The 22,842-nt window shown below is 39.1% G+C and overlaps 4 protein-coding genes and 1 long non-coding RNA gene across 5 annotated transcripts; 3 read left to right on the plus strand and 2 right to left on the minus strand.

The window, feature by feature from the left end:
• The first annotated feature begins 1,504 nt into the window (after positions 1 to 1,504).
• On the plus strand, positions 1,505 to 3,118 carry LOC134615958 (uncharacterized). Its single transcript, XM_063460643.1, has 4 exons — positions 1,505 to 1,837; positions 1,960 to 2,127; positions 2,362 to 2,457; positions 2,906 to 3,118. Exons 1-4 carry the CDS (start codon positions 1,505 to 1,507, stop codon positions 3,116 to 3,118), a joined length of 810 nt encoding a protein of 269 aa, XP_063316713.1.
• An 8,292-nt stretch (positions 3,119 to 11,410) lies between these two features.
• Positions 11,411 to 12,325, minus strand: LOC134615679 (uncharacterized). The gene is made up of 3 exons (XR_010091316.1): positions 12,233 to 12,325; positions 11,929 to 12,041; positions 11,411 to 11,598 (listed from the first exon to the last, which is right to left on the minus strand). It is a non-coding gene; the product is annotated as an uncharacterized LOC134615679 (long non-coding RNA).
• A 222-nt stretch (positions 12,326 to 12,547) lies between these two features.
• Positions 12,548 to 13,162, plus strand: LOC134615673 (histone H4). Its single transcript, XM_063460261.1, has one exon. The coding sequence runs from the start codon at positions 12,548 to 12,550 to the stop codon at positions 12,857 to 12,859; it is 312 nt and encodes a 103-aa protein (XP_063316331.1). The 3' UTR covers positions 12,860 to 13,162.
• Positions 13,163 to 13,991: 829 nt separating this feature from the next.
• Positions 13,992 to 16,239, minus strand: LOC134615661 (histone H1-like). Its single transcript, XM_063460243.1, has 2 exons — positions 15,586 to 16,239; positions 13,992 to 14,282 (listed from the first exon to the last, which is right to left on the minus strand). Exons 1-2 carry the CDS (start codon positions 16,216 to 16,218, stop codon positions 13,992 to 13,994), a joined length of 924 nt encoding a protein of 307 aa, XP_063316313.1. The 5' UTR covers positions 16,219 to 16,239.
• Positions 16,240 to 20,405: 4,166 nt separating this feature from the next.
• On the plus strand, positions 20,406 to 22,842 carry LOC134615676 (histone H1-like). The gene is made up of 2 exons (XM_063460263.1): positions 20,406 to 20,638; positions 22,761 to 22,842. The coding sequence occupies exons 1-2, from the start codon at positions 20,411 to 20,413 to the stop codon at positions 22,821 to 22,823; spliced, it is 291 nt and encodes a 96-aa protein (XP_063316333.1). The 5' UTR covers positions 20,406 to 20,410; the 3' UTR covers positions 22,824 to 22,842.

Raw genomic sequence — 22,842 nt, forward strand, 5'->3', positions numbered from 1 at the left:
AATCAGGATTTGTATGTGTAAAAAGAATTTGTGTGTGCGTAAAAAAGATTTGTATGTGTAAAAAAGATTTGTGTGTGGACTTAGCCAAAAAAACCCTGCAAGTTACACGTACGAATTTTGACCCTATTTTTCTTCCTTTCATCTGATTGGTCAATGTCATGTCAATCACAAATGTAACAATCCAATCAGAGAACAGATGGGTTTGCCTGTCGGAGGGGTGCTTTTTTTTTGAACTGCAGGTCTTTGAAGGGAATAAATGCCCTTTTACATGCCAACCCAGCGTTTCCCTTCATCACCACGAAGGAAAACAGTCTGTGGTCGTCTGAGTTTGGTGATTTTTGTGTCACAGGTCTACGTGTTTAATACAGGGACTTCCACAGCCTTTTCAACAGCGCTGCGGACCGCGGGGGGGCGGGCAGTGTTTTGGAAATGACAGTCTTCATTACAAAGCTTTCTTCGTTATGAATTAGCATACAGGTTTTTATTGAACATTTGAAGAACTAGCAAAAAAACCCAGAAACTCTTGTAGAGGACATAAAGTCAGATATAGAAACGACAAGGAGCAGGTGCATCTAGTACAGGTAGAGCTGCTGCAAAAACCCACAGAGCTCAGCAGCCAGCGCAACAAATTCTGGATCCTTAGCTTTTAGTTAGCATTAGTAGCACATCCTGCGTCTGATGTGAAAGGACTTTTATGCTGCGCACTGTGACTCACAGCAATGGTCCCGGGTCAGCCCTGACTTTGTGTTAAACTAATCCTAAAGTAATAATGGTATTTCTAACCACTGATATACCACAACTTTATCCTTTCAACAGCTGCTGAAAGTTAGCGGACCTAGCTGCTATCGGATATTTATATAGAGATCCTCCAGCTTCAAGCTGTATTACCCTTCAAGGACCTGCAGTTCAAAAAAGCGCCCCTCCGACAGCCAAACCCATCTGTTCTCTGATTGGATTATTACATTTGTGATTGACATGACATTGACCAATCAGATGAAAAGAACAGCTGGAAATCGACCTTGACTTCAGTTTGCTTTATGAAGATCCAGACTTTGACGGGAAACTTACTTCCCTTGCAGACATTGAGGAATTGCCAGAAAAAGCTGTTGTGCACATCTCACTTTCAGAAGACTCCAGCTCTACTGCATCTACTGATCTACTTTCAGATGTGTCATCTCCAGAACGTCTCAGTAGGTGGCCTCAAGGTCCTTTTCCAGTTCCCACATTTGCATTTGATGTTGAACTGAAACTTCAACATGGAAATGCCGAATATGAGAGGAGCAACAGACACCTTAAGCTGACTAGAGACCTCAAGCACGACATTTTAGAAAAGCTTGCATCTACTATGTATAGTTTTAAGGCTTACCCAAGTGATAAAGAGATTGCAAAAGCTGCTGAGGCTCTTGTAGCCAAACATCCCTGCTTGAAGGAAGCAGGATCTGAGACTGGCTGGAATGGATGGAAAAATAGCATCAAGTTTAAGATGGGCAATTATAGGACCAAGATGAGACGGGCTGGATGTCAGGAGGTCACTGTTAATGCTGGAAAAAGAAGTAGAAGTAATCCTGATAATGAACCTTCACATTCCAACATTAAAAGACCCAAGCGAGCAGAAGTCAACTTCCTACCAAACTTTCCCCAAGGAAAGGATCCTTCAAGCCTTGACCAGTTGAGGCAAGCAATTGTTGAAGAAGTCAAGAAGGCTGAGAAGAACCTGCCCCTCATTAGAAAGTTGATGGAGACCACATTTCCCCTGCACAGACAAACCATAGTGATGTCCTGCCCACCAGTGAAGGAGCTCTTGGACCTCTGGCCTGCTCTAAAAATGGAGTCTGAGGTAATGTGGATCAGCTCTCTTTAAAATGAAAATTGTAATTCTTACTCATGTGGCAGCTTTTTGCTGCTTTATAAAGGTGTGCGAGATTCTTCAAATTGAACTGTATTGTCCTTTTGCTGTAGTTGTATGCAGAGTTTCAGCGGATTACAAATCAGAACCTGCCCAATACATTCTACGCTGAACTTGACCGCCATCTTCCTCGACTGATGACCTTATTCAGACAGAAGGCATCAAAAACTGGGAAGACAGCAGATGCCCTGGCTGAAATTCTAAGAATTCACGATGAACAGGTAATAATAGATTGTTACACATTTCATAGGTTGAACCAGTGGAACATTGGACAGGTTCAATGATTTAAATGAGCTTTTTGAATTTTGCTATTAGTCCACTTTGTGTTTGCTATTTGTCTGACTGTATTAAAGATGTGAACAGGTTATTTGTGGACATATGTTCTGATTTGACTGTTGTTGTTGTTGTTCAGTAAACTCACCAGTATATACAATTCTGTTTTTATCTGGCAATAGGAAATCCATGATATCCACACCAAGCGCACTACCGTTCTCCACGCCCTTCCTGTCTATCTGCGTGAGGATGTCTCTGGATTTTTCAGAACCTGCACTGTGAGTGTCCTTAAGTATCTAACAGATACTACTGTGTATATAAACAGTGCATCAAAGTACAAACATGTATTTTGATGCACTGTTTGGACTTACCTTTGTTTAGTCTACCCATACGGTTTCCATGTATGGTCTTTTCTGTCTCCTCACTACGAATGAACTGAATTGGTGTTTTGTTGAAAGTGATAAGATGTTTAGTAAAACATTTTCCTGTGTATTTCCTTTAGCTTAGTTTCAGTCTATCTCACACCACTTGATTCTCTGGTGAATTAGCTGATTTATGTGTGCAGAACATGGATCTTCTGTTTTTCACCTCTTACAGTGAGACCCAGGTCTCCCTTGTAAAAGAGGTATTGGATCTCAACGGGAGTTGGTAAAATGAGAAATTATATGTCGTCTGTTGTATTTCTTGGGTTAGATTGTGATTAGTATCTCTTTTTCATTCATTCAGGACGAATCTGATGAGTTGGAGCTTGATGGTGTTGAAGTGGCCCTCTTCACTGTCATCAGTGACCATGACACGACAAGTCCAGTTCACTACCAACCTGTGAAAATCTCTGTCGTCATTGAAAGTGATGCCGTGGTCAGTCTCCCCAGATTTGGTGAAGCCTTCCTGGTAATGTTTGGACTGATGCACTTCACCTCAGCTACCCCAAAGCCCTGACCAACACTTTAGAATTTACTCAAAAGATTTTACTTGGTCTACAAAGTGGTAAACTGTCACCCAGGTTACAGACCCTCAAGAATGACTTGGTTATGTAGGAACTCATCTGAAAGAAGGATGCAGGGTAAAGCATTATAAAAGGCTAGTTCAAAGTTCTCTCCTTTTATCTAAATAATGCCTCAAAACGTTATTGCATTACTCTACAGGTGTTCAGCCAATAGGTCCAAACTATACAACGTGCCTTTGTTCTCATTAACATAATGCAAAGCAACACTAATGTTTTGTATGTTTTAATGTTTTTCGTAATACTATTTCTAAAACATTGTGGGCTGCGCAAGATGACCTAAATTTCACTGTTTGATACTGGTTAATGTAAAACAAATAGCATTGTAATTCACTCAAATTGCTGCCCTGTTGCCTTATTCAGATATTAGCCAGAGAGCCAAAAGCACATTTTGATATTATTTATTATTATTTGGCATTATTTTTTATTACTCTGACAGTTTTCCTGACTAAACAATTTTTGGTCTACTTATTTTAATTTATAAATGTTTTTGTTAATTATTTTTAATTTATTTAATTTTTTAAAAAAAAATGTATTTAATTTCAACATAATGTGCTAAAAGGGAGCAGGCAAGATACTGTTCAATGGCAGATCTTTATGACTTTTGCATATTAAGTTACCGATACTCAGTGTAATTGAGGCAATCAATTGCCTCAAAAATTTTAAGTTTTGAGTCACGTTTTTAAGTATCAAGTATTCAACATATTTGACTAACGTGTACTTAAAATAATGACAACACAAACTAATAAACATTTGAGTTTTGTTAACATAAAAATGTTGTGGTTGTGTACTTATTTTTTATAAGTTCTGTGAACTTATTCCTTTGAAATTTGTAAACTTGAAACTTTAAGTCATATTAACGGCAAATATTTGAGTTGACCGTTCTCAAAAGATACAAGTACCATGTAATCCAAACTTTTATGTTCTGGAAAAATTTGACTTTTAAGTTGATCAACTTTAAAAAATTGAGGCAATCGATTGGCTCAATTTTTTTGAGTTCTGGTAACTTATTCGGGTTTACAGTGTACTGTTTAGAACTTTTACTTAAAACTGCTATACGTTATTGTTTAAAACGTGTTGTATATTCGAACAAATTAAGATAATCTTACCTCGGACAAAATGGAGATCATCCACTGCTGAACCGTGTGTGTCCTGCACATGGCACAATGGACTACGGGTGGAAGTGTAGAATGATTGAAATGAAAATGCTTTCAATAGTTAAATCTATTAGATTTCTTAATTTTTCATGGTACTCATACATTTTTGTTAAATCTGCTCAACAAACTATTGCTTAATTTACCCCAAACAAAATTGTGTAAATTTAAATAACTGAACATCTCAAAAATGTTTAATTTTGTTTAGATTTAATTAAAACAACACATACATGTTTTTTACTGAGTAATACTTACTATTACTTTCCTATTAGATATTAATGAACCCAAATCACAGTTTTTACAGTGTACATCACCTTCCCTGACAGTCGTAGCTTGGCTCATCTGAGGGTGAAATTATAAGAATGTGTTATTTTGCAAAGTGCTCTCTAAGGTTCCTAAATAAAATATGGCATTGAGGTCATTTCTTTTGAATTAATCCCTTCTTCTGAAATATAAGAACCTCTCCTGGTTTTAATGGCACTTTGGATTTCCTTACTTTCTGTTCCACTCCCAACCCCTAATAGATGCTGACATGCTGACACAGTAACATGGAAAAGGGAAAGAAGTTGGAAAGGACTACTACAAATAAACCTAATGCCTAACAATGAAAAATGTAAAATAAGAACAATAATAATAATAAAGATAAAAGATGAAGTAACAAGTTTTTAGTTTCTTGTTTATTCCAGATGATCATCCAGATGTCTGTGACATGTGATGACAAACACCATAATGGAAGACCTTCCTCATCACATGCTTAAACTCAGTGGCGGTCCTAGCCTGTTTGGCGCCCTGGGCGAACACCCCCCCCACACAAACACACACATATAAAGAGAGAGAGAGAGAGTATGCATAGTATGCAAACGGCTACTAAACAGACATCATAATTCGTCATACAATGAGAACAGGACAAATCAACAATCAACAAACTGACTAATTAATATTATATTATTGTATATATTGTTTGGAGTTTAGTCTCTTACTGTTACTATTTTTACCATTTCTTCTTGGAGGAACTGTAACCAACATAATTTCCTTAGGGATTAAGAAAGTATTCTGATTCTTAATGTTTTAGGATACATGACCTGCCATTATCCAATGACACATCTGCTTACCTGTATCTTTTGCTCGTTTCTCCTTGTAGGAGCCAGAATTAAATGTATTGAATTTTAATGATCACTGGGTTTTCATTTGTTTGGTTGCTATGGTGATGTGTAACGGGAGTCACGTGGGTGCTAGCGGTGACATTAAGAGGCCGTTGTCAGTCTGTCTTTCACTGGTTTGATTTTGACAGAGAGGAGGGCTGGGTAGCCGTAGTTTTTGTTGACCGCAGCACAACGAGTTTCTCCTTGTTGCATTAGAGCCTGTGATGTTTTAAGAGTTTGAATCGCGAGCCGATCACATTGCTCTGTAAACTTTTCAAGCACTTTAATAAACAAGCAAGCAATTCCACCTCTCGCATTATTGCGTAAAGTTGACAGCGCGTCAGGCAAATAGGCAGGCTCAATCCCCGGCCTCTAGCAACTGTGGAAGTCGCTACACTCCTCCTCTTCTTTTCTCTTTTTTTTAAACTTTAAAAACGGGTTGTGTGTGAGACTTTAAAGCAACAAAATATAAAATATACATTTTAAATTGTTATTGATCCCTTTACTCCTGGTCCTAAAGTGTATATGTATTTTCTTACTCTTCTTATATTTATTGTTTGTTTACTTGCACTGCTGTAACTGGAGCCTCGTCGTCTCGTCTCTCTGTGTACTGGACTGTATGTAGCGGAGATGACAATAAAGTTTACTTTGACTTCAGCAGCGAGCAGGTGCACCGAGGGCTCTCGCGCTCACTTTTCGCGTATAGACGTTTGAAAAAACATCGGTGCAAATTATAAGTCTGTATCATGATGTCTGGTGTTTTCGTGTTTGTTGGTTTGTTTTTATTTTGTTTTGTTTTGCGAGTTAGTTATTAGACGCTGCTCCAGCCAGAAAGAGAATCCCCCGCCGCCCCGCCCTCTCCTCCCTGTGCGGCAAGCAGCAGGCGCACCTCGCAAACGGAGGCAAACTGCATGAACACCATACGGCAGGGGTCTCAAACGCCAGTCCTCGAGGGCCGCTGTCCTGCAACTTTTCCATGTGTCCCTGTTGCAACACACCTAGTAGGTCATTAGCAAGACTATAGAACTTGACTGCATGCTGAGTTGGCAATTCAGCCATTTGATTCATGTTACAGCAGCTCATGAGTGAATGAACATGGTGCAATAAAAGTATTTTTAGAAGTATATGTTTCCAAATACATACATTTACTTAACCTCTTAAGCCCCAACGCCCCCTGATACGGGGGCAAAAGGCAGGAGATCAGTTAGGCTTGGGGCTTAAGAGGTTAAATTTACTTGAGTAGGGTTAGCATGCAGTCAAGTTCTATGCTCTTGCTAATAACCTACTAATTGTATTCAGGTGTGTTGCACCAGGGACACATGGAAAAGTTTCATGACACCGGCCCTCGAGGACTGGAGTTTGAGACCCCTGTCATACAGAATATGACAGGTGTGGTTGAACTGCGTGAAGACTCTGAAGTTTCTCTTCTCTTCTGGCAGGACAAGAATGTGGCCTTGTCCTGTGAGCCACCGTAAGGATGTACTTGGAGTAGAACTGGACCGTCACCGGCCTCAGGCTCTTCACCTTTTCAAAGACAAAGCAGTCATTTAGATAAAATATTAGATATTGTTTACCTGTAAATGCACAAAGTAAATTTAGAAAATAATTCTTGTCAAGAGTGAACAAGCACTGATAGTGTAGTCTACAGCTGTGGCCAAACATTTAGAGAATGAGAAGTGTTGTTTGTTTATTTACAAAGTTTGCTGCTTCAGTGATAGTTGTATATCATATTATATCACTTCAAACAGAGGTGATCCAGTAATGCTGCACTAATGAATTAGACTAACTATTCACTTTAGCTAAAGTTATTAAGTTAGCTAAAGAGTTGTGATGCTGTGTAAGACATAGATAAAGCTAAAATACAAAGGTTTGGACACAGTTTTGCATGTTTCCCTACTGTAGAGGTGTCTGCAAGCATACAGGGCTCTGACGGGGTACAAGATGACAACTTTGGAATTCTACTAGAAACAGTCGATCATATTTGTTTGTCAAAGCTGAATTCAGGGCAAACTACGCTAAATTAGCGTTTTTAGCTAACAGCTACAATAAGCATAAAACTTACTGTACGGCTATCATTTGTTAACATGACGCTTGATCTTATACATGTAATACATTTATTACCAACCTGAGAGTTTATCCGCTGGTCATTCGACATGACGAATGACTTCTGAAGTCTTAATTCAGCTCAAGATGCTGTAGATTCCCGTCAGTAACACTTTCGGTCCGCTAGTAAAACATTGTTCTATTAATCTGCGCTTGATTACTCTTGAACCGGAACCGGATGTAAGTCCCAAAAAACTGAATTTTGGAACTGAAATTAAATTGTAGAACTGAAACTGAATGGTGAGAAGTGAAACTGAAATTATTCGAGAGCTAAATTTTTAAAGGATAAAATACGGTTTCAAAGCAAATGAATTCATTTTCAAAATATAAAATTCAATTTCAATTTAGTGATGATCATTTTCAAACCAATAAATTGAATTTCAAATTAGGCTAATTCATATTCAGTTTTTAAAAGCATTTATTCAAGTTACAATTCAGATTCAATCCGAGCAATTCAAATTCAAATTTAACTTATTCATATTCAGTTTCTGATGGCACAGATTTCTGCCCATAGACGTGGCCTCTTTGACTGGCAGGTGGATGGCGACACAGGTGGCTGTGGCTGCTAACTGTTTGCTAGGCTTCACCTCAGCTAACTGGAGTCCCTGAACTGGACCTCTGGACCATGTTCGTGCTGTTGGAATCTTGTGGAGCATTTTTAATGACATTATCTGACCAATAATATGGCTGCTGTGAATTTATTGTACTAACAGACTCTTCCTGTGTGTGGACAACAATCTGTTGTCTCTGCTTTAGTCATTTGTGCAACTGAAAAACAAACTCACTGAGGATGTGGAAGTTATGAAATGTGCCCCAAAAGTGAAAAATAGTAGAGTAAAGACAGAAGTGACTTCTTTGCTGAATCTGAGTTGCAAACTCAAATGCAATCGCATGACAGGACGCTGTAAACCAGTGGTTCTCAAACTTTTTACATCATTGCCCACATGGCAGGAAGAAATATTTTCACGCCTGTCAAGAGAAAATTATATATATGTGATCAGCTACATGAAATGTATTCTTTCAGTTATCATTAAGCATATTTCTACATGACTTTTTACCTAGTAACTTGTGTACTGAACTTATGCAGAAACTAACAATTTCCTGTCGTTCTGAACATTTAGAGAAAAGAACATACAGATATAGAAAAGGGGAAGTCCCGCTACTGGAGTGATGTTGTTATCTATGTAACACACACACACACACACACAGATCAATCTTGTATAAATAAAGGTCGCAGACAGTCGTGGGGCACAGATTCGTGCGTTCCATGACTGCCCCTCGCGAGTGAAAAACTTCTGCAGAGTTGTGTTTTCTGACTCAGACGTCTCAGCTGAAGAACGGCAGGGTGATTTAAAGAAATCCCCTGTCAACGCCCCATCTAAACAAAACAATGACAGAAAAGCCTAGCTGCTTTATTTAGAAAATAAACTCATTCACAATGAATCCTTCAGTATTTTTTGTTTTAAACAAACCATTTTCATTTCAAACAACTATTGATAACCTTTGACAATAGACTGCTTCACTAGGCTGCAGCACTTCTTCAATAAAGCAACAAGTTAAAGAGAATGTAAACATTACCAGACATTGAAAAATAAAATTCAGTCCTAGTATTGTAAAAAAAGAAAAAAAGAAAGAAAAAGAAATACAGAAACTTGTGAACAGAGATGAAAAATATATAATTTAGTGAGAGTTTAATACTATTCACTCTTAGTGGCTGCAGTGAGCCTGTTTTCCCAATTACGTCTTCCTGGCTTAAAACAGAATGAACTGGGTCATGTTGTTGAAGTTGATGTGCGTAGGCTGTAGCAGAAAAGTCGACAGCCTCAATAAAGAAGTGTACAGAAAAGTGCGAACATGTGGTTCGGTCTCTTGTGCCCCAATCCTGTAGCGTAGCGGAGACATTTCTGCACTGCTTGGGCATAGAGAAACTCAGTAACAGCGTTTACCCCCACCTGCTGAGTCCAATCCAATCCAATCCAGTTTTATTTATAAAGCACTTTAAAATACCCAGCACAGGAACAAAGTGCTGTACAGAAAATACATTAAAACAATAGAATAACAGAAAACAGCAAAGATAAATAAATAAAACACATAATACATAAAATTAAAACAGCCCTATATTAAAACAAAAACAAGATAAAACAGCATAGAATCACCTAAAAACAACTGAAATAAAAATACTCTAAAGGAAGCTCGTTCCACAGTTTTGGAGCTGCTACAGCAAAAGCACGATCTCCTCTAAGTTTACGCCCAGTCCTGGGTACATTCAGGAGCAGCTGATCAGCTGACCTGAGAGAGCGGGTGGGTGTATAAGGCTGTAGCAGCTCAGAGAGATAAGATGGGGCGAGGCCATGGAGAGCCTCAAAAGCAAATAAAAGAATTTTAAAATGAATCCTAAAAGAAATAGGCAGCCAGTGAAGTGAAGCTAAAACAGGGGAAATGTGCTCAAACTTTCGAGTGCCAGTTAAAAGACGAGCTGCGGCATTTTGCACCCTCTGTAGATGACTAATATATGATGCACTGACCCCAATATAAAGTGCATTACAGTAATCCAGCCGAGTGCTAACAAAGGCGTGGATCACTGTCTCAAAGTGCTGCCGTGAAAGAATTGGCTTTATTTTTGCCAGCTGCCTGAGGTGAAAGAAGCTAGATTTTACCACTGCCTTAATCTGACAAACCTCAGATCACAGTCCACTTTGACCCCCAGGTTTGTGACAGTTGGCTTAACATACTGGGCCAAGGAATCTACATACACATTGGGGGTCTCAGTGGGGCTACCAAAAGCCATTACCTCTGTCTTTTTATCATTGAATTTTAAAAAGTTAACAGACATCCAAGCCTTAATGTCGTCGAGACACTGAAGTAATGGCTGTGTAAGGTATCTGCCTTTTTTCTTTAGAGGGACATAGATCTGACAGTCATCAGCATAAAAGTGGAAAGCAATGCCGTGCTTTCTCAGTACAGAACCAAGAGGAAGCAGATATAAAGAGAAGACGAGGGGGCCTAGAACTGAGCCCTGTGGGACACCACACAAGAGGGGAGCGGAGGACGACACATAGTCACCGAGACTGACACAAAAAGTCCGCCCCGCCAAGTAGGACCTGAACCACTCCAGTGCTGTGCCCCTAATGCCCACCCAGTGCTCCAAATGAGAGAATAAAATGGCATGATCCACAGTATCAAACGCAGCTGTCAAATCTAAAAGCACAAGAACAACACAGTCCCCAGCATCAGTTGCTAAAAATATGTCATTAAAAACTTTTAAAAGGGCTGATTCAGTGCTATGAAAGGGTTTAAAACCAGATTGGAAAACCTCTAACCTCTAGTCAGGCCATCTAGGACACAAACAAACACAAAAAGGAGAAAAAAGGCCAAATTAGAGCTTAAATATGAATAACCTCTTGTCAATTGTCTTCAGCAGGGAAAAAGCATCTAACTAGGCTGATTAATATGAAAGTCTTGTAATCGGAAGGTTGCCGGTTCGAGCCCCGGCTCCAACAGACTCAGTGGTTGTGTCCTTGGGGAAGACACTTCACCCGTTGCCTTCTGGTGGTGGTCAGAGGGCCCGATGGCGCCAGTGTCCGGCAGCCTCACCTCTGTCAGTGCGCCCCAGGGCAGCTGTGGCTACAATGTAGCTTGCCATCACCAGTGTGTGAATGGGTGGATGACTGAATGTAGTGTAAAGCACTTTGGGGTCCTTAGGGACTAAGTAAAGCGCTATACAAATACAGGCCATTTACCATTTTTAAGCAGTTTAACCGAATTTGACAATTTTTAAAGTTCTGGGTTACAAAAGTCATATAACCTTTAAGAACTTACCATTGCTTCATTTGCCTCCGGTCATTGCAGAGTTGTTCATCTCATCTATGTTATTAAACGGCTAATCCAGAGGCAATACCCCAGCATCAACAGGTTCAGTGCTGCAGGATTAACGGAAGGCTCCAAACTCCTCACGGAGGTCCCCGACTTCTCTGATCGGCTCTGTCGCCATGGTTATAAGTTTTTGGAAGGCCACATCTGTTGAAAAGAACAATAACACAAAGAATACTGGCTTGTGATAAACTGGATAAGCATTGTGATGAGAAAAACAACGATATCCATAAGTGATGGCTTCACATTTTGCATTCAGGTTTAAGTAGTTGAATCTGTTAAAACTGGTTACATTTTAGCCTTTTAACATATAAATGAAATCCTATGTAAAATGTCAAAGCACAACATTTTAGAACTTGCCTCAGAGTCTCTGGAATCTAAAAAAGCAAAATATGATGATATTCAGCAGCATAAATTAGTGTTTTGAAGTTAAGATTACAATGAAATTGTGATGCAGCTCATTGTTTCAAAGCATACCGTCGTGAGAGAAGGCACTGAACACAGACTATTTGATGGGGAGGTTGCATAGCTGTGTAGGTTGGCGAAAGGAGCCGGTAGCTGGCCGGGGCATCACGATGGTTGCTAGTAGTCTGTGATAGAATAAAAAATAATGGGAGTAAATATTTCTAGTCCAACATCATCAGATAACCATCAAACCATCAAAATAAAATTAAACGTTTAAATAAAATTAAACGCCAATAATCTCCAAAAGTTGATTCTGTTCATCTGGAAAACGCTACGTCCAGATAAAAACAGAATGAACTTTTGGAGATTTACTTACCTGGATGATTGAGCATGCATCAAGACGTTTAAATGCCAATAAATTGTTAAAATTGAAAAGCATGTGCCTCTTTGATTCAAATTTGATTATTTGTAAATATGTCGCTGATATTAAAAACTGTTTTAAATGTTTTAATTCATGTTACAGTTCATCTTCAGACACAACGAGAACAACCATACTCGAAGGGGCAGGTCCCTGTTTCCTATTACGTCCTCAAATCATGTTGGCGCTGGGAGTTTTCAATTACGTCCGTTGTACTGACTTAAAGTCGCACCCGTGCGGTGACTTTTCATCAGTATCACTTAAGCTGGCAAAATGAGTGGACGCGGAAAAGGAGGAAAGGGACTTGGGAAAGGAGGCGCTAAGCGTCACCGTAAAGTTCTTCGTGATAACATCCAAGGCATTACTAAGCCCGCCATTCGCCGCCTGGCTCGTCGCGGCGGTGTGAAGCGTATCTCCGGCCTGATTTACGAAGAGACCCGCGGTGTACTTAAGGTGTTCCTGGAGAATGTGATCCGTGACGCAGTCACCTACACTGAGCACGCCAAGAGAAAGACTGTGACCGCAATGGATGTGGTGTATGCTCTCAAAAGGCAGGGCCGTACTCTATACGGTTTCGGAGGTTAACTCTACTGTCTTGATTCCAACACAACGGCTCTTTTAAGAGCCACACAACTCGTCCTAAGAAATAAGTGTTCCAACTTTAGTTAGTGGCTTGGGTACACAGAACTTTGTGAAGCTGTTAGAGTGCTAATGAGACTCTTAAACCTTGCAACGTGATACATAAGTCTTGTGGGCTTCTTAATGAAACGGCCGTTGTGGCTGTAAGTAAATCGTCGGGCTGGCTTCGTGCCCCAAACCAAAATGGCGGCGCCGCTGATGCGAAGTTAACAATGTTAACTCATTTCACCTAGCTTTCATAGAAACCAATATCCACCATTCCTAACCTTTAAAATGACTCTTGTTCTTTTCTCAGTGAAACTCCATTTCCCTGTAAAACCTAACATTCTACTGATTAGTTGTCTTAGGACATAACCTTTTTTTTTTTTTTTTTTAAACAAAATGGAGGATGCCATGTAAAGTTTCTAGAAATGGCTTCTACACCGGTAGCTCCACAGAGCTGCGCTGTGTTTGTGCTTGACGGTGAACATTTTCTATTTAGAGTGATATCAGAAAAGTACAAAAAAAAAATGCAACTTCACAGACACAGTGACAGTTTTTAATCTCCTGTGAAACATTGTCTAAGATGACATACTTTACTGCACAGTTTTGATGTTTCTAATTTAATTTTTTCAGTCTCCTATCACAAAGCAGTGTTTTACAGTGAGGATGGAACCCTTCAACATCTGAAATAACCATTCTGGGTTTAATTTAAAAAAAAAAAGTTTACTGTAATTTAACATAAAATTTAGTGTGAAGTTATTTACAGTACAACGCAACTGTAATGTTCTTTCACCACAGAGCCAAATATAAGAAAAATATGGCAGAGTAGCTAAAAAAAAATGTTCATAGTTAAAGTATAACCCCTATAACTTTATTAAACTAATAACCTGTAGTATTTGCCTTAGAGCTCCTGTCTGCATTTGCAGCAGACAGCATTTTCCCGTGCTCTCTCACGAACAGTTTGTAACACAGAATTTAAGATTTTCATAATCAGTGACTATTGACTTGTGAAATGTGACAGAGGTTTAGCTCTTCAGATGTACTTGTGTGGCTCTTAAAAGAGCCGTTGTTGTGTATAAACTGGTCTCAGATCAGCTTAAGCCCTCTCTCCGCGGATGCGGCGGGCTAACTGGATATCTTTGGGCATGATAGTGACCCTCTTGGCGTGAATGGCGCACAGGTTGGTGTCCTCGAATAAGCCGACCAGGTACGCCTCGCTTGCCTCCTGCAAAGCCATAACGGCAGAGCTCTGGAAGCGCAGGTCGGTTTTAAAGTCCTGAGCGATCTCCCGGACCAGGCGCTGGAAGGGCAGCTTGCGGATCAGCAACTCAGTAGATTTTTGGTAACGGCGGATCTCCCTCAGAGCCACGGTACCGGGCCTGTAGCGGTGAGGCTTTTTCACGCCACCGGTGGCCGGGGCACTCTTACGGGCAGCCTTGGTAGCTAGCTGCTTTCTGGGAGCCTTTCCTCCGGTGGATTTACGTGCTGTCTGCTTCGTTCTAGCCATGTTTAGTGACTATCGGCTTCCTTTCTTCAGTGCCGTCACCACTCTTATAAAGCCAGGGCCGGCGTGTGGGCAGCGCTAATTGGTCCAATCTGTACGCGTGATCAACGGCTCGTCTGTTGAAGCGGGAAAATCAAAAGTCCCGATAAGGAAGTGAAGCGATAGATTAGGAGCAGTGATTCAAACCAGAGCTGAACGAAACACACCCCAAAACGCAGAGCTTAATGGAAAACAACTTTTATCAAAAACATTTATTTTTCCGACACCATTAAATTGTCTGCAGACAAAAAAGCTACTACAGCCTGTAAACACGAGTTGGTGAACACATTAAAAAATATAACCAAATAAAACATCTATATTTTACTCAGACTATCTAAGATCGAAGATTTTAGAGGATATTTTATTTTCAATTTAACTGAACTCACCAGGTATTTTATGTCTTTTACTTGTTTAAGCCCCGTTTTAATTTTTGTTTAATGTTTTTGGCTGATATAAAGAGACTTATGGACGTGTAAAACCAGTCACAAATTCAGAGATTGCATTGGTCTACATGGGCCGGGTCCTTCAAAGGCCGGAAGTGAGCGGCTGTGAAATTGGACACCGACTAATTAAAAGAAAAAAAGATTAAAAAAAAAAAAAAAAAAAAAAAACCTCCTGACAGCTCATAGTGCTGCTCCAGTTAATTATTTCTGGCTTTGCTGAGCTGATTGGTTTAACGTCATTTCTCCTTGCATTATTAGTACCCGGTTTTTAACATTAAACCCTTTAAAATTTCGCCTGCGACAAGGAAACTTGGTATAAATAATTTACATCATGTTCATCACGCTCAACCTGAGTTAAACAGACTTCTAAGGCTGTGCCATGACAGGAACAATAGCAATATTGATGTAAAAATAAGTTTTATTCATGAACAGACTTTCGAATAAAAAGTGCAAACACTACACGTTCACAGCACATCAGAAAGCATATTTACAAGATTTTTTTTTTTTTTTTTTAATTTTAAAAGGGAAACTCTTCGTGGATATTTACAGTCCGGAGGCGGGTGGGACAGGAACCAGTCCAATTACAGTCTGTAATAAAGCCAACATGAAGCACAAAGGAGTCCGATGAGCAACCGGAGGAGCTCTCAGAGAAACAGCTGGTGGCTCTGAAAAGAGCCTTTTGTTGTGAAAAAGCAAAGGGTTTACTTCTTCTTTGGTGTAGCCTTCTTGGCCTTGGCAGCTTTGGGCTTTGCAGCCTTCTTCGCAGGCTTTTTGGGGGTCGCTGCTTTCTTGGGCGCTGCTGTCTTCTTCGCCTTGGGGCTCTTTGCCTTCTTGGCCACAGCCTTCTTTGCAGCTGCCGCGGGCTTCTTTGCCTTCTTCGGGGTGGCTTTTGCTGCTTTGGGCTTCTTGGCGGTGGCTGGTTTCTTAGCTGCAGGTGCCTTCTTTGCCGCCGGCTTCTTTACTTTAGCAGCGGGCTTTTTGGCTGCCTTTTTGGGCTTCTCGGCTGGCTTGGCTGCCTTGAAAGAACCGGATGCCCCGGTTCCGGTGGTGTGGACCAGAGCGCCTTTCTGCACCAGGCTTTTTAAAGCGCGTCTGACGTGAGCAGAGTTGTGCTCAACGTCGTAACCGCGAGCGACGAGATCCTTCTTAATGGCGGCCAGAGAGAGTCCTTTACGTTCTTTGGACTCTTTCACAGCTTTCACGATGAGCTCGCTAGCGGACGGGCCAGACTTCTTGGTAGTCTTGCTCGCTGCTGCCTTCTTCTTCTTGGCAGGGGCCTTTGCTGGAGCCGCCTCGGCGGCCGGGGCTGGGGCTGCTGCGGGAGCGACTTCTGCCATGGCGTTAACAGAGTGGTGTTTGTCGATGAGACGATAGAAATCTCCGCACAGTGACTGGAACTTAAATACAACATGAGAACCGTGGAGACTCAACCCTGCCTGCAGCTCACAGCTGCAGCGAGAAGACCTTGGCTCTTGTGTTTTCTCCTCTTCATAAACTACGTTAAAACAACATCTGAAGGTAAAAGTAGATAAAAATTTCAATTCGAATCGACAGGGAAGAACTTTCTCTTTATAGGGAAGCTTTATAAACTTTATTAGTTTTCTGCAATTTGTTTTGGAAGCCTTTAAACCTGCCCTGTCCGCCGCGGCGTGAGGCACCGATTCCTGTCTTTTCTCCGACATTTTTCTTCTAAATGCGTTAAAATCTAAAATAACCCCTCAAAAACGAGGTAAACAGCGAGGCAACATGTTTGTCCACACATGCTATGTCAAAACAATGATCCCCGTCGGATACCTTTTCATAAAACTGAGGTTATTTCGGTGCCTGCAAACACACATGAGTTGGTGGAGGAAACAGTGTGACTCGTTAACTCCACACACTCTGTGCCCTCAATTTACTGTAGATTTTCATTAATTAATGATACACGAATGATAGCTATGGCCCCGTGAAATGTGTAATATGGATAAATCTAACAGTTTAACAGCACTACAGCTCTTAGACAGGCAAACAGACTAAAGCTCCACCAGGCTTAGCATCAGCTCATCATATTGCATCCCAGTTCACTGGCTACTGCATCCCAGTGCAGCCAAAACGCTAATCATCGCTAATAACACCCATCAAAAGAAAATTACAAGTAAATATCCAGAGCTGATAATGTTCATATAAACAGGAATAGATTAAACAGTTAGTCTGGAAAGTTCTGGCAGGAAACTCTCTCCACTTCCTTAACCATAGCTGCTTTTTGGCCAAATGTCAGTGGCTGTAAGCTGGAACTCCTAAAATTAAGTGTTTCAGTACTTTCACTGCTTGACTCTAGTGTTGTGGATGATGTGTGTGTGTATATGTATGTGTGTGTGTATATATATATATATATATATATATATATATATATATATATATATATATATATATATATATATATATATATATATATATATATATTCTTGATTTGCTTTGAATGATGACTCATGGTTGGCAAGCAGTTAGTTCATTTGAATATTAAGCCTTTTGTGGGTGTGGGTACCTTCTCTGAGTTTGAACTCACCAATTTGACTCAGTATTGGTGGTTCAAAGTTAGAAATGCTCAGCCAAACTTAAATACTGAAAACAAAGTAAAAGTTTATATTTAGTTACTGATTTTAGTTGGATTTTTTTAAATGTTTTAAACTGACATTTTCTTGTTAAACAATACAATTAAATATACATTTCTACTCATTTCTACTACATTTCTACTATACGTTTTATAATTAAGTTACTTTGAATTTGTGTATTGATCATTTCATCAGTTTAAAATTAGATTACATCATTAAACTTTATTTAATCCCACACTGGTACAACAGGAACAGATCTCCGTCGGATATGTTTTTACGAAGGAAGAATAGTGAAACTAGAGATATGTTGGAAAAATAAAAGTAGAAAGAAAAAATAGATTAATAAAATCATTAGAATTTTTTTTAAATCCACAATAATATGCTATATACGAATGGTTAAAATGTTGAGTAGAATTATAATTGTTAACAATAATATTTGATTATCTACAGAACAAACAGTGGAAGTGATGAACATGTATTTTTAGACAGTGTTTATCCTGTTTGGATATTGTACAGTTTGACTGCTAAAGATAACGACCTGCAATAGCACTCCGTCCTGCTGTTGAAGGACTCAGGTCCTCCACAGTCTCATGCAGCGGGTAGCAGGTGTTGTCCATAATCGACATTAGCTTAGCCAACAACTGCCTTCTCTGTGGGATCTATCTAGGGGACTATCCAGGACTGAGCTACTCTCTTTACCAGTTTAGGTAACCATCTTCTGTAGGTTTGTAAAAATTTCAGGAAAAAAAAAATCACACTTCCTGTTTTGTGTGGAATGAAAAAGCCTAAGATGGTTGTAGTGGTAATGGAGATAAATATGAGCAGGGAATTCAGTGCATATGGGGACTTTATTTGTTTTGGGGATTAGACCCAAACCTTTGCTTTCTTTCCTCTTGTTAATTTTAGCTCAAAAACTGTCTAAATGCTGTTTTTCTGTTTCAGAATTGGCCTTTAGGAGTAACATAAAAGCACAATCAGTCCTCATGGAGTAAAGCTATTGATCTATTACCCCTTATCTGACACAAATATATAAATATTTTAAATTATGACAATTTGAGTGATAAAATTCTGCATAATTATTAAACTAATTACAAATAATGTAAGTAAAATTTATGCTGCTAAATTATGGCTAACCTGTTGTTATCGTACTATATATGTATCTGAGTCAGTATGTCTGTTGGGTCTACATTAGCTTAAAAATTACTGCTATGTAACATTTCCATAGTGCACTGAGTAGATAAGCATCTAAGCCATTCAAACAGTGGTTGGTAAAACAAGCTGGCTGGTCTTTTTTATATATATATATATATATATATATATATATATATATATTAGCTATCGGCTGGCCATATTACAAACTATCCAAGCCAGAATTGCGCAGTGCTACTAATGTACAGCTATCTAGCTAATCTTAGTAAGCTGAAAAAGAAAAGTTAGCTATACATTTTCACTTTATCAGCTAGCAGATGCTTAATTAGCAGGGCAGGGATCTGACTTGAAACTGGAAAAACAGCATTATCTTTGACTACGAGTTCAAATAATTCAAAACTTGCCAATCACAAGGTTTTAGCTATAGAGCCTGTGCTGAATAATAGCCATATCTAGTGGCTCTAATAATATGCATAGTTTAAAAAGTGACCATTATGTATATATTGTATTACATATACCTAAAATTGTCAACTAGGTTACAGAGAGAGGGGAGAGAGCATTTCTCTTTTCTAAACGGGTGAAAGTCACCGGCCTTCCAGGTCCCTGAGCTGCTTCCATGTTTCGTATTCTAAAATATGTGACCCTGAGAAACTTCAAACAAATAGTTATTATTAAAATATTTAATCAAAAATTTATGAGATTCTTCTGTTATATCCGTGAAAGTAAGGCCAGGGGTGTTTATAATGTGCCTTTTTGTATAAGCCACTGTTGTCCAGCACAAAACAAAAAACCTGTATAAGGTAGATTTACTTCAGGCCTGTTCAATCATACTGCATCAGATTTTATTAGGTGCAGTTTTTTGTGCTTCAAACACAAAAAAAACCGCTCAAGTATTGTACTAACATTCAAAGTATTGAGCCCTTTTATACTGGGCGTGTCTAACCTATATTTCATACTAAAATGTATATATCTGTAGCTCACATGTTTAATTGTTAAATATTTTTATTTTAAGTACTGAAACAGTGAAGGTAAGTTGAATAATTATTATTTTGATTCAACTAATGTTCGATAAAGGTCAGTGAACAAGGATGCAGTTTATTAAAGCAATGTAGAGCTTAGTTTAAAACAACTAGTTGAAGTCATAGCTTTCTTTCTATTTCACATAGTAATATTTATAATACAGGAGTATCTGAATCAGTAACTAAGAAGTTAAACTGTACTAAATTTAGGAAAACCCTGTGGGACTTCGTGCCTGGACAGTTTCTTCCATCAGCTCTAGTGTGTTTGCAGACACTGAGAAAACCTCGGGCTAATGAAAACATATCCGCAGAAACTAGGTGTTTATGCATGAGATGTCTGCAGAAACATGTTATCTCGCTGTTTAACCTCATTGTTTGTGGTGTTTGTGTATTTTTAAAGCATTTACAATAAGAAATTGCAGGGCAAACAGACGGAGCAGTGCCTCGAAGAGAGGTTTAAGTCCGCCTCAAGCAAACTGTAGATGAACAGTAAACTCCTACAAAGCTTCTTTGTAAAGAGCAAGTTCTCCGCTATCGGATCGGTTTAAGTTCATGCTTCAGTTTCTCATTTAAATGTGATTTTAAAGCCGTTTTTGGTGACGAAAAAACACAACTATCTGCGCCCTCCCGCCGCGGACACGAGCAGCAGGCTGGGTTGAGTCTCCATGGTTCTCATGATGCGTTTAGGTTCCTGTTTCTTTCGGAAATTCCACTTTGACTGTGTAATTATATTATTGTCATTATTACTAAGTCAGTGGGGTGACAACACGATGACAGGGGGAGCTTCACAAGCGCCCAGTGACTCTGCCGCCCAGGCCAAAGCTTCAGGGAAGAAGAAGAAAGGAGGACCCGTTGTGAGCGAACTGGTGTACAGAACCGTGGCCGCCTCCCAGGACCGCAAAGGTCTTTCCTACTACGCCATAAAGCAGGCGCTGAGCTTCCAGGGCTACGATGTGGATCAGCACGGCTTCCTCATCAAACGCGCCATTAATATGCTGGTAAAGAAAGGGGCTCTGATCCAGACCAAAGGATCTGGGGTTTCTGGGTCATTTAAGGTGCCCAAAAAAAAAGCCCAAGTAGGTGTTAAGGGAAACTGCACTGGAAGAAGTGCCCTCCGCTAAGCCAAGTAGGCCGCTGGTTCCTCTGAATCAGCGTTCAAGAAGAAAGCGTTAGCTCGGAGAAGATGCTTAAGAAGCTCAAAAGGCTCTTTTAAGAGCCACCAAACTGTACACTACAGGGCTGATTTCATTTTCAATGAAGAATGAATAAAATTAATACACATATCACACTTTCAGACCTCATCAACTTAATATAAATGGCTGTTTTGCTTCCAGATACCATTTACTGTCAGTGTAGCACACTTGATTTAAGCCACAGGTCAGGTGTCAGATTTTTGAGAAGCTGTGCTATTATTCACTCCTAGGGGTGAATCTAGGATCAAAACTTTACAGGAGTTCAGCCCTCAAATCATAACACTAATGTTATCTATTTGATGCTGTTCAGAGAGAAAATGTACATAAGTGGACACTTTAGTCAAATTAATGACCCTGCATTATCAGAAGAATTGGAACTTTTGATTGCTAACATTTTAGGCAGAGTGCATTTTGGATCTGTACCACTCATTTGTTTCATGAAATTACCTCTTAATCTTATTTCTGCTGCAGCAACACGTCTGATTTATTAATAAGGGATAATATTAAATCACTGTGCAGTTAAAGCACACAGTGCCTCTGTGTAAGTGCACTGTAACACCATGACATCTAGAAAAGTGCACATTAAAGCCATTTTTGGGTGCTTATTGAAGATTTCTCTGGGGTAATATTTTATAAAACTATAATGGGGTAGAAGTTCACACTTTTTAGATGATCCGTGGCGGCATGTCAGTCTGTTACGGTTTAAGAAGAAAATGGGTTAAATTCATGAATCTAAGATTTAAATTAAAGATCTGGGGTTAACACAAGAAATTGAAACCTACATAAATGATAATAAAATAAACAATAAGCGTCCTATTTGCCTATAAATGCAAGAGATGCAGCATTTTCCTCAACAAGGATTATTTTAAATTTAGTAGACAAATATGATCTTGTTGTCTCATTCATGTTTTTTTGCATTTATTTCTTTAATAAAAATAATAACTTAGTGATAATATAAAGGCAGAGTTTTTATGATGGGAGTGACCACTGCAGTTCATTAAAGGTCACTCGTGGATAATGCTGATATTGAATTATGTAAAACTGTGGGAGAGACTGGATTGTCCTGAGGTAGTGTATTCTGTATTCTCCTGACATGGCATGTAGCTGTCAGGCATCCCACTATATCACTACTTGATTTGACTTTTTAAGCAAAAGTCAAATCAAAGAATAATATTACTAATCAAATAATCATATCACATAAATTTGATTAAATTTATAGTCTAACATGTTAAAAATGAGCAGAGAAAAAGTCCAAAGTTATAAAACAAATTTATATTGATTAAACCTATACCTGATTATATTCTGATCAGTATTAAGCATTTAAGCATAATTAACCATTGGCAAAATCACATATAAATTATGATTCTGTTTTAAAAACTACAACATACTTAATATCTTATATCTTTTATTCAGATTAAATATATAATGAGGGGCCAGAGACATATTTCTTATCTTTTCACATCCATATAATACAGTAGGATATGAAATGCATTATCTCAGTCTTCTTATTGTTATTCTATAAATATTTGGCCATGATTTGATTGCTAATGTGAACAACTGTGGTAAAAGAGGAAACCATGGTGACTTCATGACTTAGTTAGTTACAATACAGCACAGATCATTTTTAGAGCTAGAAATAATAATTTACCTGTCAATATTCAAAATCTTTTCAACCAGAGAGATGGGGGCTACAGTTTGAGGGGGAATGAAAATTTTCAAGTGCATGTGGTGAGAACTACTAGGAAAGATTTTTTGTGCTTGAAATAAATGATCAGTCAGTCAATCAATCTTTTATACAAAATAGTTGCAAGATTCCTGCTGTAAACACGTTCAGATCTTTAGCTCTGGGACTTCGACTGTGAGAGATAAGAAACCCAGCTTCCAACAACAGGAACATTGTGGAATATGTATATCATTTTGTTTTCAGAGGTCAGCAGCACACAGACAGAGCACAGTCTGCAGGATCCAGCTTTCTGTCTATAAAAAGTGATCACTCCAGACATTATCCC

The sequence above is a fragment of the Pelmatolapia mariae genome, linkage group LG17, assembly GCF_036321145.2.
Source record: "Pelmatolapia mariae isolate MD_Pm_ZW linkage group LG17, Pm_UMD_F_2, whole genome shotgun sequence".
NCBI classification, from domain to species: domain Eukaryota; kingdom Metazoa; phylum Chordata; class Actinopteri; order Cichliformes; family Cichlidae; genus Pelmatolapia; species Pelmatolapia mariae.

Coding starts and splice junctions, on each gene's coding strand:
- LOC134615661 (XM_063460243.1), bottom strand. CDS start 16,218: ATGGCAGAAGTCGCTCCCGCAGCAGCCCCAGCCCCGGCCGCCGAGGCG. Junction 14,283..15,585: donor AGGCTACACCAAAGAAGAAG/TAAACCCTTTGC, acceptor AAAAAGCCTCAC/CGCTACAGGCCCGGTACCGT.
- LOC134615676 (XM_063460263.1), top strand. CDS start 20,411: ATGACAGGGGGAGCTTCACAAGCGCCCAGTGACTCTGCCGCCCAGGCC. Junction 20,639..22,760: donor AACGCGCCATTAATATGCTG/GTAAAGAAAGGG, acceptor TTTTGTTTTCAG/AGGTCAGCAGCACACAGACA.
- LOC134615673 (XM_063460261.1), top strand. CDS start 12,548: ATGAGTGGACGCGGAAAAGGAGGAAAGGGACTTGGGAAAGGAGGCGCT.
- LOC134615958 (XM_063460643.1), top strand. CDS start 1,505: ATGAGACGGGCTGGATGTCAGGAGGTCACTGTTAATGCTGGAAAAAGA. Junction 1,838..1,959: donor CTCTAAAAATGGAGTCTGAG/GTAATGTGGATC, acceptor CTTTTGCTGTAG/TTGTATGCAGAGTTTCAGCG. Junction 2,458..2,905: donor GATTTTTCAGAACCTGCACT/GTGAGTGTCCTT, acceptor TCATTCATTCAG/GACGAATCTGATGAGTTGGA.